Source organism: Oncorhynchus mykiss, chromosome 15, assembly GCF_057628025.1.
Source record: "Oncorhynchus mykiss isolate SJ-2025 chromosome 15, ASM5762802v1, whole genome shotgun sequence".
NCBI lineage: Eukaryota > Metazoa > Chordata > Actinopteri > Salmoniformes > Salmonidae > Oncorhynchus > Oncorhynchus mykiss.
In genome coordinates, this window is record NC_143036.1 from 36,583,859 (window position 1) to 36,603,395 (window position 19,537).

The window sequence follows — 19,537 nt, forward strand, 5'->3', positions numbered from 1 at the left end:
ATCCATGATTTTGGAATGCGGTGTTTGACGAGCAGATGTCCACATACTTTTAGTCGTGTAGTGTACCATATTGCAACATGCAAGGCAATTACCTATGTTTAACCGCTGCCAAATTCTCAATTAACCCCCTTACTCAGAATTATTTAATTATCCCCGTATTTCCTTGCAGGTGCACCTAGCTAAAGTCACAAATGGATATTCCCTACATAGTGCACTAAAGTCACAAATGGATATTCCCTACATAGTGCACTACTTTTGACCAGAGCACCAAAGGACCTGCTCAAAAGTCGTGCACTGTAAAAGGAATAGGGTACCATTTGGAATGCAACCACAGTCTGCTACAGGGATGCGTAATGCATTCTAATCTGCTTCTGGGCCGTTACTGTTACTCACCCTGAGTGGAGAACTCATTTATCAGGATCTGCCTGGGCTGGTGGACAGACAAGGCAAGACCACTTTGCATTCAATAGCTCAACTCTCCAACAGTCAACCCACCGTTCCAGTTTATAGTATCCCCCCCAACCAGGTCCCCTGAGCAGTAATTACCTTACTGCCATGGACCCCATTCTATTTCCACACCTGCTGTCTGACACATCTCATACATTCTATATTAATCTAGCTTGGAGGGAGCCAGTTCTCAAACAAGCTGTTAGAGAAGCTAACTCTGAATATGTACACTACCAGTCAAAGCTTTTTCTTTATTTGTACTATTTTGTAGAACAATTGTGAAGACAAAAACTATGAAATAACGCATATGGAAGTATGTAGTAACCAAAAAAGTATTCAACAAATCAAAATAGATTTTATATTTTATATTCTTCAAATAGCCACCCATTTCCTTGATGACAGCTTTGTATACTCCTGGCATTCTCTCAACCAGCTTCAACTGGAATGCTTTTATAACAGTCTTGAAGGGGTTCCCACATATGATGAGCACTTGTTGGCTGCTTTTCCTTCTCTCTGCATTCCAACTCATCCCAAACCATCTCAATTGGGTTGAGGTCGGGGGATTGTGTAATTCATACAGTCTCTGAACAGTTGATGTTGAGATGTGTGACACTTGAACTCTGTGAAACATTTATTTAGGCTGCAATTTCTGAGACTGGTAACTCTAATGAACTTATCCTCTGCAGCAGAGGCAATTCTGGGTCTTCCATTCCTGTGGCGGTCCTCATGAATGCGGGTTTCATCATAGCGCATGATGGTTTCTGCAACTGCGCTTGAAGAAACTTTCAAAGTTCTTGAAATTTTCCGCATTGACTGACCTTCATTTCTTAAAGAGATGATGGACTTTCGTTTCTCCTTCCTTATTTGAGCTGTTCTTGCCATAATATTGACTTGGTTTTTTATCAAATAGGGCTATCTTCTGTATACTACCCCTACCCTGTCTCAACACAACTGATTGACTCGAATGCATTAACAAGGAAAGAAATTCCACAAATTACCTTTTAACAAGGCACACCTTAATTGAAGCTGGTTGAGAGAATTCCAAGAGTGCGCAAAGCTGTCATCAAGGCAAAGGGTAGCTATTTGAAGAATCTCACACATAAAATATATTTAGATTAGTTTAACACTATTTTGTTTACTACATTATTCAATATGTGTTATTTCAGAGTTTTGATGTCTTCACTATTATTCTGCAATATAGAACATTGTAAATAAAAAATAAGCAAAACCCTTGAATGAGTAGGTGTTCTAAAACTTTTGACTGGTAGTCCACATGCAGAACACAACAGTGACACTTGGCTTGGCTACCTTGAATGTGGTTCTTAAGGAAATTAGTGGATTGTCTTCATCATAGATGATAGAGATTCTGATGTTTGGTGGTGTTCATCAATTATTGTAGTTGCCTTCATCCCATCACTAGGGGGCATAATCTTACTAAACACCAGGGACTGAACAGTTCGGCTACTTCAGGTTAACTGACTGAACTTTGTCAAGTTTCTCTCTTAATGGGCTGAACTACTAGTAGTAGCTCTATAGAGGAGATAATGCTGGGCTAACTGGGCAACAGCAGCTCTATGGATGGTGATCAGTGTCTTGATCTCACTGCTGCACATGTTGTTTCTATCACCGTTTTGTGAATGTATAGAGCAGTATAAATATAGGATCTATGCATGGCTCACACCCACGTCTGTCCTTAGCACTCCCCTTACGGCTAGTTCATCTGTCAACACTCAACATTGTGACCCAACGTCAGGGTATAGAGACCCTGTTTGACTTTACACACAAACACCACGCACATGCGGTCAGGGTCACACGCAGACACACACACACAGAGGCACACACACACACAGAGGCACACACACAGGCATACACATGCGTGTGTACGTACAGACACACACAAACGCAATCGCTGTCTGTGACAGAGAAAACCCTGGGGGAGGGAACTCTCACTGCCACTTCCTGTTGTGTGTGTGTGTGTGTGTGTGTGTGTGCGCGCGTGCGTGCGATCATGTATATTCGTATGGCAGAGGGAGTGATATCTTATTTCCTCTGGCTCTCTGACCCATAGCCAGTATCTCAAGTTTCTCTCTACCTTTCGGAATAGACTGATAGAGAGAGACTGAAATAGAGAAAGAGTGGGATAGGGACCGACAGATAAGAAGAGAGGAGTAGTCCAGGAAAAGAAAGGGATAGCCCAGGGGATCACTTTTTTGGGATATCTAACGCTGCAATCCATCAACCATGAGCCGCTTCAGTACGTTTAAAGGCTACAGCAGGACAGAGGAAGAGGAGGATGATGAGGTGTTTGTCTGCAGCCCGGGATATAAGGTGACGGACTGAAGCAGATATAGATATCTGACAATGTGGGAGGTCTTTAGTTTGACTTAGTAGTGACATAGTAGGTGATACTTGTACTTGATATATATACTTTCAGCTCATTCTTTAAAATGTATGTTGAAAATGTTTGCCTGTTTATAAGTAAACTAAATAGGCTGTTGCTTCGTAAAGTGACTTCTTGACTTTGTCTTAAATGGCATTTGTCAGCACTGTGTAGGGGACCTTCTATGAGCTAAAAACGTCAAAACAAAACTTTATTTAACTCTTATTTCATACAGTCCATCCCATTTAGCAAATGAGGGCACCTCGTTTCTCTTGGCTCTCACTGTAGTCAGTCTATTTCTGAGTTTACTGCTAAGCTTTAAGGCACTAGAAAGAAACCTCTTCTCAGTGTGTGTGTGTGTGTACTGTTAAGTACATTTCTGGAGTCATTCCCTGCTGATGTGGACTGGATCATATGAACTCAAAATGTTGAGGAGGAGAGCAATACACTGCTTATAGAAATCACAATGATATGATAGATGCCAGTGAGCACTAAAACAATTGCCTTCTCAGGAAACACTACAGTTTGTATTGCCCTTCATTTTGACCGTCTAATCTTTCCTTTGAGCATGTCAATATGTCAGATTTACATACGCTCTTCTTATCATTTATAACAGACCACGCTAATTCTCATTCTAATTCTCAGTTCCCCTGCTGAGTTTGGCCATTGACAGCTGGGCTTCCATGTAAAAGTTGTCTTACTATTATCTGAGCCTTAGGGCTCTGTGATTGACACCCAGCTGTAGAAAATATAGTAGGTCCCCACACAAGATATTCATTTTTCGATTTGTAAATGATTTTCACCGTACTTCACTAGAATCATATGCAGACATTTTGCCTAAAGAGCCGCCTTCAGTGTATTCACTCCCAGCTGCCCATGTCTTTTACCAAAGCCACAGTCAGAACACTTGATCACAATAGATAAACAACAGGGCCTTTCCTGCTGCACACACACACACACACACGCAAACAGACACTCACACGCACTGCAAACTTCACTCTATTCCAACACAGCTCTACAGGATATTAAATCATTATTTTGGAGTATATTACTGTTATTCCAGGCCCAGCAGGAATCCCCATATGTTTCCACGCTAGAGAATGTCTGTCTGGCTGTACTGTCTGGTGTTTTACTCAAACTGCCCCCCCCCCCCCCCCCCCCCCCCCCCCCTGTTCTGTTCCATTTCCTCTAGAATTCCTCACCTGCCCGGCTCTGCTTGTCTTGTCTTCCATACACAGACAATACAGAACTAGGCAGACAGCCTATGGCACTGAGAGCTATATGGTAAATCAGCAATGGCCAGGTGCAGACCTGGGTACAAATACATAGGCCTATTCAACCCAGTATCACAGATTATTGTGAAATAGATACAAATTGCTTATTGGAAACTTGTGACCGGCACAAGAAAACATACTTTTTTCCGTGACCAGTACACGATTTTTGTATACAGTGCATTTCAATTACAGATAAAGACAGTAGGTTACTTAAGACAGAAACGATTGGAGGGAGGAAGGGAGGTTGGTTGGGGAGGATAGGTGGGTGTATAATGTGAATGTGTTTGAATCTCATCATGGATAGCTTTATCATTTTTGCTAATTAGCTACTTTCCAACTACTTACTACTTTTGAGCTACTTTTCAACTACTTAGCATGTTAAGTAACTCTTACCCTAACCCCAATCTAAACCATTTAACCTAACTCCTAACCCTTTAAATACTTAGCTAGCATGTTAACTAGCCCTAATCTTAACCCCTAACCTTAACCTCTAGCATAGCTAATGGTTAGCCATCTAGCTAGCATAGCTAACATTAGCCACGACAACTTGGAATTTAAATCAAATTGAAGTTTATTTGTCACGTTCGCCGAATACAACAGTGCTTACTTACCGGCCCTAACCAACAGTGCAATGTTTAAGTAAAAAATAGGTATTAGTTGAACAATAGTAAAGAAATAAAAAACAACAGTGAAAAATAACAGTTGCGAGGCTATATACATTAGCGAGGCTATAAACAGGCACCGGTTAGTCAGGCTAGTTGAGGTAGTATGTACATGTAGGTATGGTTAAAGTGACTGCATATATGATAAACAGAGACTAGCAGTAGTGTAAAAGAGGGGTTGGCGGGTGGTGGGTGGCGGTACACAATGCAGATAGTCCAGGAAGCCAATGTGCGGGGGCACCAGTTAGTCGGGCTAAATGAGGTAGTATGTACATGAATGTATAGTTAAAGTGAATATGCATATATGATAAACAGAGAGTAGCAGCAGCGTAAAAGAGGGGTTGGGGTGGGGGACAATGAAAATAGTCTGGGTAGCAACTTGATTACCTGTTCAGGAGTCTTATGGCTTGGAGGTAAAAGCTGTTGAGAAGCCTTTTGGTCCTAGACTTCATGCTCCGGTACCTCTTGCCATGCGGTAGTAGAGAGAACAGTCTATGACTGGGGTGACTGGGGTCTTTGACAATTTTTAGGGACTTCCTCGAACACTGCCTGGTATAGAGGTCCTGGATGGCAGGCAGCTTAGCCCCAGTGATGTACTGGGTCGTACACACTACCATCTGTAACGCCTTGCGGTTGGAGGCCGAGCAGTTGTCGTACCAGGCAGTGATGCAACCAGTCAGGATGCTCTCGATGTTGCAGCTGTAGAACCTTTTGAGCATCTGAGGACCCATGCCAAATCTTTTCGTTTCCTGAGGGGGAATAGGCTTTGTTGTGCCATCTTCGCGACTGTCTTGGTGTGTTTGGACCATTCTAGTTTGTTGGTGTTGTAGAGACCAAGGAACTTGAAGCTCTCAACCTGCTCCACTACAGCCCCGTTGATGAGAATGGGGTGTGCTCGGTCCTCTTCCTGTAGTCCACAATCATATTTCTTAGTCTTGGTTACGTTGAGGGATAGGTGTTAATCTGGCACCACCTGGCCAGGTCTCTGACCTCCTCCCTACAGGCTGTCTCTTCATTGTTGTGTCGTCTGCAAACTTAATGATGGTGTTGTGGTTGTGCCTGGCCATGCAGTCATGGGGGAACAGGGAGTACAGGAGGGGACTGAGCACGCACCCCTGAGTGGCTCCAGTGTTGAGGATCAGCGTGGCAGATGTGTTGCTACCTAACCTCACCAGCTGGGGCGGCCCGTCAGGAAGTCCAGGATCCAGTTGCAAAGGGAGGTGTTTAGTCCCAGGATCCTTAGCTAAGTGATGAGCTTTGGGGGTACTATGGTGTTGAACGCTGAGCTGCAGCCAATGAATAGTATTCTCATGTAGGTGTCCCTTTTGTCCAGGTGGGAAAGGGCAGTGTGGAGTGCAATAGATTGCGTCATCTGTGGATCTGTTTGGGAGGTATGCAAATTGGAGTGGGTCTAGGGTTTCTGGGATAATGGTGTTGTGAGCCATTACCAGCCTTTCAAAGCACTTCATGGCGTGTTGAAAATGTCAGTGAAAACACCTGCCAGTTGGTCAGCACATGCCTGGAGCACACGTCCTGGTAATCTGTCTGGCCCCGCAGCCTTGTGAATATTGACCTGTTTAAAGGTCTTACTCATGTCGGCTGCGGAGAGTGTGATCACACAGTCGTCCGGAAAAGCTGATGCTCTCATGCATGCCTCAGTGTTGCTTGCCTCGAAGCGAACATAGAAGTGATTTAGCTCGTCTGGTAGGCTCGTGTCACTGTGCAGCTCGTGGCTGTGCTTCCCTTTGTAGTCTGTAATAGTTTGCAAGCTCTGCCACGTAAGATGAGCGTCGGAGCCGGTGTAGTACGATTCAGTCTTAGCCCTGTATTGGCGCTTTGCCTGTTTGATGGTTCGTCGGAGGGCATCGCAGGATTTCTTAAAAAAAAAAAATCCCACACCTTGAAAGCGGCAGCTCTACCCTTTAGCGATTGTTGCCTGTAATCCATGGCTTCTGGTTGGGGTATGTACGTACCGACTTCCTCGATGCACTTATTGATAAAGCCAGTGACTGATGTGGTGTACTCCTCAATGCAATCGGAAGAATCCCAGAACATGTCCGTCTGTGATAGCAAAACTGTCCTGTAGTTTAGCCTCTGCTTCATCTGACCACTTTTTTATAGATCGAGTCACTGGTGCTTCCTGCTTTCGTTTTTGCTTGTAAGCAGGAATCAGGAGGATAGAATTGTGGTCAGGTTTGCCAAATGGAGGGCAAGGGAGAGCTTTGTACGCGTCTCTGTGTGTGGGTACAGGTGATCTAGAATTTCCCCCCCTCTGGTAGCACATAAAACATGTAGAACTGATTTAAGTTTCCCTGCATTAAAGTCTCCGGCCACTAGGAGCGCCGCCTCTCGGTGAGCGGTTTCCTGTTTGCTTATTTCCTTATACAGCTGACTGAGTGCGGTCTTAGTGCCAGCTTCTGTCTGTGGTGGTAAATAAACAGCCACGTAAAGTATAGATGATAACTCTCTTGGCAAATAGTGTGGTCTACAGTTTATCATAAGATACTCTACTTCAGGTGAGCAAAATCTAGAGACTTCCTTAGATTTTGTGCACCAGCTGTTGTTTACAAATATACACAGACCACCACCCTCCGTCTTACCAGAGTGTGCTGTTCTATCTTGCCGTTGCAGCGTATATCCTGCTAGCTGAATATCCATGTCATCATTCAGCCACGATTCCGTGAAACATAAGATGTGACAGTTTTTGATGTCCTGTTGGTAAGATATTCGTCATCGTACCTCTTCTAATTTAATGTCCAATGATTGTACGTTGGCGAGAGATGTTGACAGTAACGGCAGCTTTCCCACTCACGAATGTGTTATGAAGAAAGAAAATCGTGTAATAAACATGAAATGCGTTGTGATGAAAATCATGTAATACTTTCCCGTGTGCCTGTCACAAATTTATTTTGAATACATAATTAGTGTCTATTTCACAATAAGCTGTGATAGTGGGTCTATTGTATGTATTTGAGGTGTACTTGATTTAACTTGGAGTTTGCACTTTTGGGATTATTCTATTGGTTCCATTGTACAGTACATACAGCTCAAGTTTTCAGGTGGTTTTCTGCCGAGGTCTAGCGACGACTTCTGTGAATACCACTTTACACAATGTTAGTTTGACCCTGGGCCCAAAACAGAGACAACAGTCTGGCTACCACTACTGTACCTCCACCTCAACGATCGAACTCCAAAATCAAAATATGATTCTGCAGTGGTACATTTGGATTCTCCATAGTCATGGAAACCAAAACTCGCTGACTGTGTTTGATGTATGGGCCAGACAGAGTGGCATCTTAAACTGTTTACAAAACCAACTCTGTTTAACCACTCACACTAAATACACAGGCATTTTGCTTTCTGCACGTTTTGTAGATTTTGCTTTCTGCATGTTTATTTCAAAATACAGGGTCACCCAGCACTGTTATGCAACATGCTGTCTTTTTGTTTCTTGTCTTGACAATATCATCAACTATCATTTGTGTGTCCAATTTTTACAGTCTGATGTAGTTTTTAGAGTTTTGTAGCCTGGAATCCCCTTGTTTCGTTATTGTTTAAACTTTCTAAATTCCAGGTTAGAACTTTTTGTAGAACTTGCTGGCTGAGAGGTTTGTTTGTCTCCACTCCGTTATCAGTGGGTACTTTGGTTTAGAGATTGACAGTTGATATCACTGCAGACTCTTGGCTACTTGAGTGATACGACCCAGAGCACTAGGAGGATTTCCTATCTGTCTAAACGCTTCCTCTTTTCAACACCCCTTCATTTCCAGTTCCTATGATCATTATCCTCTGCCTTCTCTTCTATAAATCATTCTCTCCTAATGTGAGCATTGTATTTAACCCAGTTATGGGCAATCAATGTCCAATAATGCTAAATATTGAATCTTATTCTAATGTTTTTATTTCGAATGTGATGAAAAAGTCATGTTGCTGCACAGTGTTTGTATGGATTTTGCCACAAAATAACGTATTTGACCGGCCTCAGAAAAAGGTTAGCTTGACAACAGTTGAAGTATATAGGATACCATGCAGCATATTTCGTTTTGACACTGGGCTAGAAACAGATGGATACAGCATGTTGCAACGTCCATCCTTACCACATGTGTCTGATTGCCAAAGCTACCCATCCTCCTTCTCCTTCCTGCTTTGCCGTGCAGACTACATCACTGTGTCTGTGCTCTGAATCTACCCTCTCCCCTCCTTCCTCTTTCTGTACTCCGTAGTTATCTCAGGGTTAACCTCTCCTTCTCTCTATTTATTTATTCTGTATCCCTCATCTAAAACTGCCCTCTCTTTCTCTTTCTCTGCTCTGTAATGTACCTCCATAATTCCCCATAAATGTAACCTCTCTGGTCAGTGCATGCTGGCCATGCTACTCTGTTAGTATTTCACAAGAGACTAACCTCTCCCCTCTCTCTCTCCCCCCTCTACAGACGACGTCTCCGATAGGGCAAGGCCGGCCCGAGTCCCCTATCTACACCAACCTCCAGGAGCTGAAGATCTCCCAGTCCAGCCTGCCCACCCTCCCCTCCAGCACCCCACTGCACATCCTTGGGGACTGGGAGACCCACAAGGACCTCACCGGTAGACACTTCTACTATAACAGAGCCACCGGGGAGCGCACGTGGAAACCGCCCCGTGCACGGGATGCTAGTGGCAGTACCAGTAGTAGTCGGGGAGACCCCCATGGCATGGGAGAGATGGAGGTAGGTAACACACTCCCTGTGCACCCCAACAAAACAGATCCGTATTCCATTGACTGGCATGTTGTAGATGCAGTCAGAGCAGAAGCTGAGCTGTAAGTAAAGAGGGGGAAATAGTTTGGTTTGGATCCAACTGAGGAAGTTTAACCCAGCATGTTGACCCCTGCCACTGATTTACAGTCTACCTAATCTATCTGTATCCTATTGTGTCAACATCTGGGTCGTTCCACGCAATGGGTGCCTTTTGTACATGCAAACTTTTAAGATATTAAAATAACATTCAATTGCATGGAGGATATGTTTAGCCTACGGAAAAACACCTTTTCCCATCTCAGGCAATAAAGTATTTTGAACTAAGAGCATTTTATCTGCACTTGTACCACACTGTCTGTCAACCCTGTTACGGACACTTACTGTATGTAACCTAATTATTATTTAAAAGCATGAGAAATCCAACATTTTCTCATTGATCAAGTATCCCTTGTTCAGTAAACTCATACAGTTTAATATCAAACGGATAAAGTTACGAACAGGGTTGATGCTAACAGAGTTGAGGTTTTAGGTGACGATCGAACATTACTCCTCATGTGGTGAAGCGCATGTCATCAGCTGGTGTTCATGAAATTAAGGATTATACATATGTCCCACACATAATGAAAGTTGTGTCAAATAAAAATGTTCATAACATTAATTGAACAAACAGGGTTGACATGTTGAGCTCATCCACATCAGTCAAAGATGGTTAAACAATTATAAATACAGTGCCTACAGTGCCAGAAAGTGACTTGTTCCACATTTTGTTGTTACGCAGTGGGATTTAATTGTAAAAAAAAATGTCAATGATCTACACAATAAAAATCTAAACATTAGTAAAAAATACAATTTAAAGTAAAAAATGAAGAAGAAAAAACATCTTTATTACATAAGTATTTAACCCGCTGAGTCAATACATGTTAGAATCACCTTTGGCATTGATTACAGCTGTGAGTCTTTCCGGGTATGTCTCTAAGAGCTTTGCACAACCGAATTGTACAATATTTGCACATTATTATTTTTAAAGTTCTTTAAGCTCTTTCAAGTTGGTTGTTGATCATTCCCAGACAGCCATTTTCAGGTCTTGCTAACAGATTTTGTAGGCAGATTTAAGTCAAAACTGTAACTAAGCCACTCCGGAACATTCAATGTCATCTTGGTAAGCCACTCCAGTGTATATTTGGCCTTGTCTTTTAGGTCATAGTCCTGCTGAAAGGTGAATTTGTCTCCTAGTGTCTGGTGGAAAGCAGACTGAACCAGATTTTCCTCTAGGATTTTGCCTGTGCTCAGCTCTATTGTTTCATTTTATCCTAAGAAAAATTCCCTTGTCCTTGCCAATGACAAGCATACACTTAACATGATGCAGCCACCATCACAATTGAAAATATGAAAAGTGGTTCTCAGTGATTTGTTTTCTTGGATTTCCCCCTAACATAACGCTATGTGTTCAAGACATAAAGTTAATATCTTTGCCACATTTTTTGCAGATGTACTTTTTTGCCGTTTTGGAATATTTATTCTGTAAAGGCTTCCTTTTTTACACTTTAATTTAGGTAAGTATTGTAGAGTAACTACTATGTTGATCCATCATCAGTTTTCTCCTATCACAGTCATTAAACTCTGTAACTGTTTTAAAGTCACCATTGGCCTCATGGTGAAATCCCTGAGCGGTTTCCTTCCTCTCCAGCAACTGAGTTAGGAAGGACGCCTGTATCTTTGTAGTGAATGGGTGTATTGATACACCAAGTGTAATTAATAACTTCACCATGCTCAAAGGGATATTCAATATCTGCTTATTTTTTTTGTACCTTCTACCAATAGGTGCCCTTCTTTGCAAGGCATTGGAAAACCTCCCTGGTCTTTGTGTTTTGAATCTGTGTTTGAAATTCACTGCTCAACTGAGGGACCTTACAGATAATTGTATCTGTGGGGTACAGAGATGAGGTAGTCCTTCAAAAATAATTTTAAACACTATAATTGCACACATAGTGAGTCCATGCAACTTATTATGTGACTTTTAAATCAAATCTTGACTCCTGAACTTATTTAAGTTTGCCATAAAAAAAGGGGTTAAATACAAATTGACTCAAGACATTTCAACTTTTCATTTTAAATTAATTTCAAAAAAACATTTCTAAAAACATGATTCCACTTTGACATTATGGGGTTATTGTGTGTAGGCCAGTGTCACAAAATCTCAATCTTCATTTCAGGCTGTAACTCACCAAAATGTGGCAAAAGTCAAGGGGTGTAAATACTTTCTGAAGGCACTGTACGGAAGGCCAAAAAAAGAGAGAAGACTTACTTCCTTTTCCACCATGCTGTTCAGAAGACCCAAACAATGTCACCTGCTGTGAATAATTTAACTTGGTTTAATGGTCCATTATTTTAAAGGGGTAAGTTGTTTGCATAACAGGGTTGGCTTTAAAATGATGGACAGACGTAAATGCATCACTAATCACATCAATATAAATAATAATCTTCAGTAATGACTTTGTCAAAGCAGCAAAATGACTAGGCTTTTACAATAATGGTGAAACTTGGAGAAATTTGGATTAAGTGGGTTGATATCTCCCTAGAATTTACAAAAGGTTGACAGAGGGACATGTCAAAATGCTGAATTTTGGCACTTTAGCAAGCCTTTATTCATACACAAATTCTGATTTACTGAATTTTCCATATGGTCTATATTAGAGTGCACTTCATTTCATAACAGGCTTTTAAAATTCAATATTGAAATCAACCAACTGCTCTGAAAGGTGGCTGTGGGTCCCAGGTTCAGGTGTTGAGGGTCAAGGTAGTGGTCTGGTGACCGGTCTGGTCTGGCCCAGTGGTACTCCAGATCCTATTCCATCTCTCTCCCTGTGTTTCTGTAACAGGTGAGAGTGTGACTGTGTTAAATGAAACCAGGACTGAAGTAGGTTTCAGGCTGTAGCAGTACTATATTTAAGTACCAGTTAGACCAAATATTTATGATTCATCAGATGTAATGCCACGGCTGACTGAAGCAAAGAGGGTGTACGTCCCAAATGGCACCCTATTCCTTATTTAGAGCACGACTTTTGACCAGGGCCGTTTTAAAAAGTAGTGCACTAAATAGGGAATAGGATGCCATTTGAAACGCATCCTGTATCTACTCTGCATGGCAGTAGTTTACATCTATATTACCATGGGAAGCATTAAGTACTGTATTTCTAGAGGCATATAGAGGAATAGTCGATTACCACATAACTGTAAAAGTTGTGTTGTGGTAACTGAGGGCAGGGAAGCAAGTTGGTGTTATTTTGATGAGTGGAAATATTTCCTGGTAAGGTAGTAAAATGAGACCGAAGTCCGTAAGAGTGTTCTTAGTTTGGATTTCATGTAGCGTTAGTGCTACAACACTGCCCCCATGAGGTGGTTATGTATTTCAACCAGGGAGGAACTATCAGATTGAGTACTTTGTTTCCAACTTGCCACATGAAATGCTGGGAAATAAACACAAATATCCATAGTTGACCAATGTCTCCTTTTCCTGGGAGCTGTTGCATTTTTTGTGGTGGTTGGGCATTTTCCTTTTTTAATTAAGGTTGTTATTATAGATACTTGCCCACTCTACAGCTGCATCATTGATCATTCACTACTTACTATTCTAAAGGCAAAATGAGCAATTGAGCGTCGGGCCAGTAACCGGAAGGTTGCTGAATTGAATCCCAGAGCTGACAAGGTAAAAATATGTCATTCTGCCCCTGAGTAAGGCAGTTAACCCACTGTTCCCCGTGCGCCGAAGACGTGGATGTCAATTAAGGCAGCCCCCCACACCACTCTGATTCAGAGGGGTTGGGTTAAATGCGGAAGACACATTTCAGTTGAATACATCCAGTTGGACAACTGACTAGGTATCCCCCTTTCAATCAATCAATCAATCAATCGATCTACATATGACTCTGAAAAAATCTCTCTGTTCTCCCAAAATCACAATGGTCTCTCTTTCTCACCCCCCCATGCAGCCCCTGTCTTCCGAGGAGAACTGTCACAGCAGCACATACTCCAGTCAGTCAGACAGTCAGTATGGATCTCCCCCTAGAGGCTGGTCAGAGGAACTGGATGTACACGGACACACCCTCTATGTCTGTGAACATACTCATGAGAAGGTACTGGGGCTCTCCTCTCCTCCGTTGGTTTCACTCTCTCCATTTCTCTGTCACTCCTTCCAGGGCTAAGGTTGTTATCATGGGTTAATGGGGGAGGGTATTTGGTATTTATAAGGATCCCCATTAGCCGCTGCAAAAGCATCAGCTACTCTTCCTGAGGTCTACATGAAACATGACATAATACACAGTAAAGGACATTATTAGTCAAGGACTGAAATGCATACATTTAAAACACCACACACAGTCCACATATCAGTACATACACACAAAATCTAAGTCTAATATATAGTACAGTGCAAATTACAATACAATATATACAGTACCAGTCAAACGTTTGGACACACCTACTCATTCCAGAGTTTTTCTTAATTTTTATACATTGTAGAATAATAGTGAAGACATCAAAACTGTGAAATAACACAAATGGAATAATGTAGTAACCAAACAAGTGTTAAACAAATCAAAAGATACAGTTGAAGTCGGAAGTTTACATACACCTTAGCCAAATACATTTAAACTCCGTTTTTCACCTTTCCTGACAATTTAAAAATTCCCTGTTTTAGGTTAGTTACGATCACCAATTCATTTTCAGAATGTGAAATGTCAGAATAATAGTAGAGTGATTTCTCTCGTTCTGCCCCTTAACAAGGCAGTTAACCCACTGTTCCTAGGCCGTCATTGAAAATAAGAATTTGTTCTTAACTGACTTGCCTAGTTAAATAAAGGTAAAATAAAAAAATATATTATTTCAGCTTTTATTTCTTTCATCACATTCCCAGTGGGTCAGACGTTTACATACACTCAATTAGTATTTGGTAGCATTGCCTTTAAATTGTTTAACTTGGGTCAAACGTTTTGGTTAGCCTTCCACAAGCTTCCCACAATAAGTTGGGTCAATTTTGGCCCATTCCTCGTGACAGAGCTGGTGTAACTGAGTCAGGTTTGTAGGCCTCTTTGCTCGCACACACTTTTTCAGTTCTGCTCACAAATGTTCTATAGGATTGAGGTCAGGACTTTGTGATGGCCACTCCAATACATTGACTTTGTTGTCCTTATTAAGACATTTTGCCACAACTTTGGAAATATGCTTGGGGTCATTGTCCATTTGGAAGACCCATTTGCGACCAAGCTTTAACTTCCTGACTGATGTCTTGAGATGTTGCTTCAATATATCCACATCATTTTCATCCCTCATGATGCCATCCCTCATGATGCTGCCACCCCCGTGCTTCACGGTTGGGATGGTGTTCATCGGCTTGCAAGCCTCCCCCTTTTTCCTCCAAACATAACAATGGTCATTATGGCCAAACAGTTCTATTATTGTTTCATCAGACCAGAGGACATTTGTCCAAAAAGTACGATCTTTGTCCCCATGTACAGTTGCAAACCGGAGTCTGGCTTTTTTATGGTGGTTTTGGAGCAGTGGCTTCTTCCTTGCTGAGCGGCCTTTCAGGTTATGTCAATATTGGACTTGTTTTACTGTGGATATAGATACGGTTGTACCTGTTTCCTCCAGCATCTTCACAAGGTCCTTTGCTTTTGTTCTTGGATTGATTTGCACTTTTCGCACCAAAGTACATTTATCTCTAGGAGACAGAACGCGTCTCCTTCCTGAGCAGTATGACGGCTACGTGGTCCCATGGTGTTTATACTTGCGTACTATATTTTGTACAGATGAACGTGGTGCCTTCAGGCGTTTGGAAATTGCTCCCAAGGATGAACCAGACTTGTGGAGGTCTACATATTGTTTTTTGAGGTCTTGGCTGATTTCTTTTGATTTTCCCATGATGTCAAGCAAAGAGGCACTGAGTTGGAAGGTAGGCCCTGAAATACATCTACAGGTACACCTCCAATTGACTCAAATTATATAAATTAGCCTATCAGAAGCTTCTAAAGCTATGCCATTATTTTCTGGAATTTTTCAAACTGTTTAAAGGCACAGTCAAATTAGTGTATGTAAACATCTAAGCCACTGGAATTTTGTTAGTGTATTATAAGTGAAATAATCTGTCTGTAAACAATTGTTGGAAAAATGACTTGCACAAAGTAGATGTCCCAACCGCCTTGCCAAAACGATAGTTTGTTAACAAGAAATTTGTGGAGTGGTTGAAAGACGAGTTTTAATGACTCCAACCTAAGTATATGTAAACTTCCGACTTCAACTGTATGTTATATTTGAGATTATTCAAAGTAGCCACCCTTTGCCTTAATGACAGCTTTGCACACTCTTGTCATTCTCTCAACCAGCTTCATGACGTAGTCACCTGTGTTAGCAGTTGATGTTTTTCTTCAATAACACAGACCCCAAAGCAAATCAGGGGGAGAAAAATAGGTTTATTCAAAGAGAACAAATCATAGATGTTATGCTGGAACGTAGATGTTCATTCTTCCCTGTCCTCAGTGATTCCCCACAGAACAAAATGACAAGATGTAATTTATAACCCTCCAACCTAGCCTGTGGTTGACCAATTACAATTCCTTGCAGTAAAATTGTGCCAATGGCCTAATAACAAGTATCCTGTTTCAGGCTCAATGGATAGACGATTCAGAACAATGAGATCTTGCCACACGTAGCTATGAGTCAAGGACTGAAACTCCTACACAGATTCTAACCAGATGTTGAACTGAAAACCACAATTTATATTGATTGTTAATTCCCTATTGTCCTCTAGTCCTCTGCGTTGTGTATTATCTTAAAACATTTTTACACCTGGAATGCATTTCAATTTACAGATGTGCCTTGTTAATTTGTGGAATTTCTTTCCTTCTTAATACGTTTGAGCAATATCAGTTGTGTTGTGACAAAGAAGGGGTGTATACAGAAGATAGCGCTAATTGGTAAAAGACCAAGTCCATATTAAGGCAAGAACAGCTCAAATAAGCAAAAAGGAATGACAGTCCATCATTACTTTAAGACATGAAGGTCAGTCAATCCAGAAAATTGAAAGAACTTTGAACATTTTCAAGTGCTGTCGTAAAATCCATCAAGGACTATGATTAAACTGGCTCTCGTGAGGACCTCCACAGGAAAGGAAGACCCAGAGATACGTTCATTAGAGGTAACTGCACCTCAGATTGCAGCCCAAATAAATGCTTCACACAGTTCAAGTAACATACACATCTCTACATCAACTGTTCAGAGGAGACTGCGTGAATCAGGTCTTCATAGTCAAATTTGTATTTTTTTTTTATTTAACCAGGCAAGTCAGTTCAGAACAAATTCTTATTTACAATGACGGCCTACCCCGGCCAAACCCGGATGACGCTGGGCCAATTGTGCGCCGCCCTATGGGACTCCCAATCACGGCAGGATATGATGCAGCTTGGATTCGAACCACGGACTGTAGTGACACCTCTTGCACTGAGAAGCAGTGTCTTAGAACATTGCGCCACTCGGGGTGGCGGATTTCTGCAAAGAAACCAATACTAAAGGACATCAATAATAAGAAGAGACTTGCTTAGGCCAAGAAACACGAGCAATGAACATTACACCAGTGGAAATCTGTCCTTTGGTCTAATGAGTCCAAATGTACAATTTTTGATTCCAACCGCTGTGTCTTTGTGAGACGCAGAGTAGGTTAACGGATGATCTCCGCATGTGTGGTTCCCACCGTGAAGCATGCAGGAGGATGTGTGGTGGTGTGCGGGTGCTTTGCTGGTGACATGGTCTGTGATTTATTTAGAATTCAAGGCACACTTAACCATTATGGCTACCACAGCATTCTGCAGTGATACGCCATCCCATCTGGTTTGGGCTTAGTGGGACTATCATTTGTTTTTCAACAGGACAATGACCCATAACACAACTCCAGGCTGTTTAAGGCTATTTGACAAAGGGGACTGATGGAGTGCTGCGTCAGATGACCTGGCCTCCACAATTACCCGACCTCAACCTAATTGGTTTGGGATGGTTTGGGATGAGTTGGACCGCAGAGTGAAGGAAAAGCAGCCAACAAGTCCTCAGCATATGTGGGAACTCCTTCAAGACTTCATTCATGAAGCTGGTTAAGAGAATTCCAAGAGTGTGCAAAGCTGTCATCAAGGCAAAGGGTGGCTACTTTGAAAAATATATTTTGATTTGTTGAACACTTTTTTGGTTACTACATGATTCCATATGTGTTATTTCATAGTTTTGATGCCTTCACTATTATTCTACAATGTAGAAAATAGTAAAAAATAAAGAAAAACCCTTGAATGAGTAGGTGTCCAAACTTTTGACTGGTACTATAAATAATGGCTGTGTCTCTTCACAGTCCCCTTTGTGTGGTGTTCTTTTATCGTAAAAAAAAAACTGGTTTTATTGCTAGCTTGAGTTATTTGGTGTTGCAGAGAGCTCCATGTAGTCATGGCTCTATTTAATACTGTGCGTTATCCCACACATACCAATGGGAGGACTGACTGTGGGGATTTTGGGTTGTTGATTTCTCTTACTTGATCGAGAGAACATTTCTTTACTTCTTTATTTGAAACTTTCTACCATCTACAATCCGTTTTCCGGTCATCATCGATAACCCATTGCTCTGTATTTTTACGGTGTATTATTGTCCACATGAATTATGAAACTGTGTTCAGTGCTCATTCGAGTTTGTTTGTAGTGGATAAAGCACGTGGACGAGCAGGGGAGGCCGTACTACTACAGCTCAGACGGCTCCAGGTCTGAATGGGAACTACCCAAAGTAAGTCAACAGATTTTAATGTCTTTAATTTATTTGTATGGGCAAATTCTTAACTTCCACATACAGTGCCTTGCAAAAGTATTCGGCCCCCTTGAACTTTGCGACCTTTTGCCACATTTCAGGCTTCAAACATAAAGATATAAAACTGTATTTTTTTGTGAAGAATCAACAACAAGTGGGACACAATCATGAAGTGGAACGACATTTATTGGATATTTCAAACTTTTTTAACAAATCAAAAACTGAAAAATTGGGCGTGCAAAATTATTCAGCCCCTTTACTTTCAGTGCAGCAAACTCTCTCCAGAAGTTCAGTGAGGATCTCTGAATGATCCAATGTTGACCTAAATGACTAATGATGATAAATACAATCCACCTGTGTGTAATCAAGTCTCCGTATAAATGCACCTGCACTGTGATAGTCTCAGAGGCCCGTTAAAAGCGCAGAGAGCATCATGAAGAACAAGGAACACACCAGGCAGGTCCGAGATACTGTTGTGAAGAAGTTTAAAGCCGGATTTGAATACAAAAAGATTTCCCAAGCTTTAAACATCCCAAGGAGCACTGTGCAAGCGATAATATTGAAATGGAAGGAGTATCAGACCACTGCAAATCTACCAAGACCTGGCCGTCCCTCTAAACTTTCAGGTCATACAAGGAGAAGACTGATCAGAGATGCAGCCAAGAGGCCCATGATCACTCTGGATGAACTGCAGAGATCTACAGCTGAGGTGGGAGACTCTGTCCATAGGACAACAATCAGTTGTATATTGCACAAATCTGGCCTTTATGGAAGAGTGGCAAGAAGAAAGACATTTCTTAAAGATATCCATAAAAAGTGTCGTTTAAAGTTTGCCACAAGCCACCTGGGAGACACACCAAACATGTGGAAGAAGGTGCTCTGGTCAGATGAAACCAAAATTGAACTTTTTGGCAACAATGCAAAACGTTATGTTTGGCGTAAAAGCAACACAGCTCATCACCCTGAACACACCATCTCCACTGTCAAACATGGTGGTGGCAGCATCATGGTTTGGGCCTGCTTTTCTTCAGCAGGGACAGGGAAGATGGTTAAAATTGATGGGAAGATGGATGGAGCCAAATACAGGACCATTCTAGAAGAAAACCTGATGGAGTCTGCAAAAGACCTGAGACTGGGACGGAGATTTGTCTTCCAACAAGACAATGATCCAAAACATAAAGCAAAATCTACAATGGAATGGTTCAAAA

The 19,537-nt window shown here is 41.7% G+C and overlaps 1 protein-coding gene across 26 annotated transcripts in view; it reads left to right on the plus strand.

The window, feature by feature from the left end:
• The window catches only part of LOC110490021 (rho GTPase-activating protein 12), a 92,058-nt gene that overhangs the window by 54,140 nt on the left and 18,381 nt on the right, over positions 1–19,537 (plus strand). For 18 of the 26 annotated variants that reach the window (XM_090199935.1, XM_090199939.1, XM_021563102.3 and 15 more), the window contains exons 3-5: positions 9,197–9,469; positions 13,489–13,632; positions 18,228–18,308. In XM_090199935.1, coding sequence (XP_090056061.1) covers positions 9,197–9,469; positions 13,489–13,632; positions 18,228–18,308 — 498 coding nt within the window. Of the gene's footprint in view, positions 1–2,367; positions 2,776–9,196; positions 9,470–13,488; positions 13,633–18,227; positions 18,309–19,537 lie in introns of those variants that run through there. The other 8 variants (XM_090199949.1, XM_090199953.1, XM_090199948.1 and 5 more) reach the window with 4 other exon arrangements.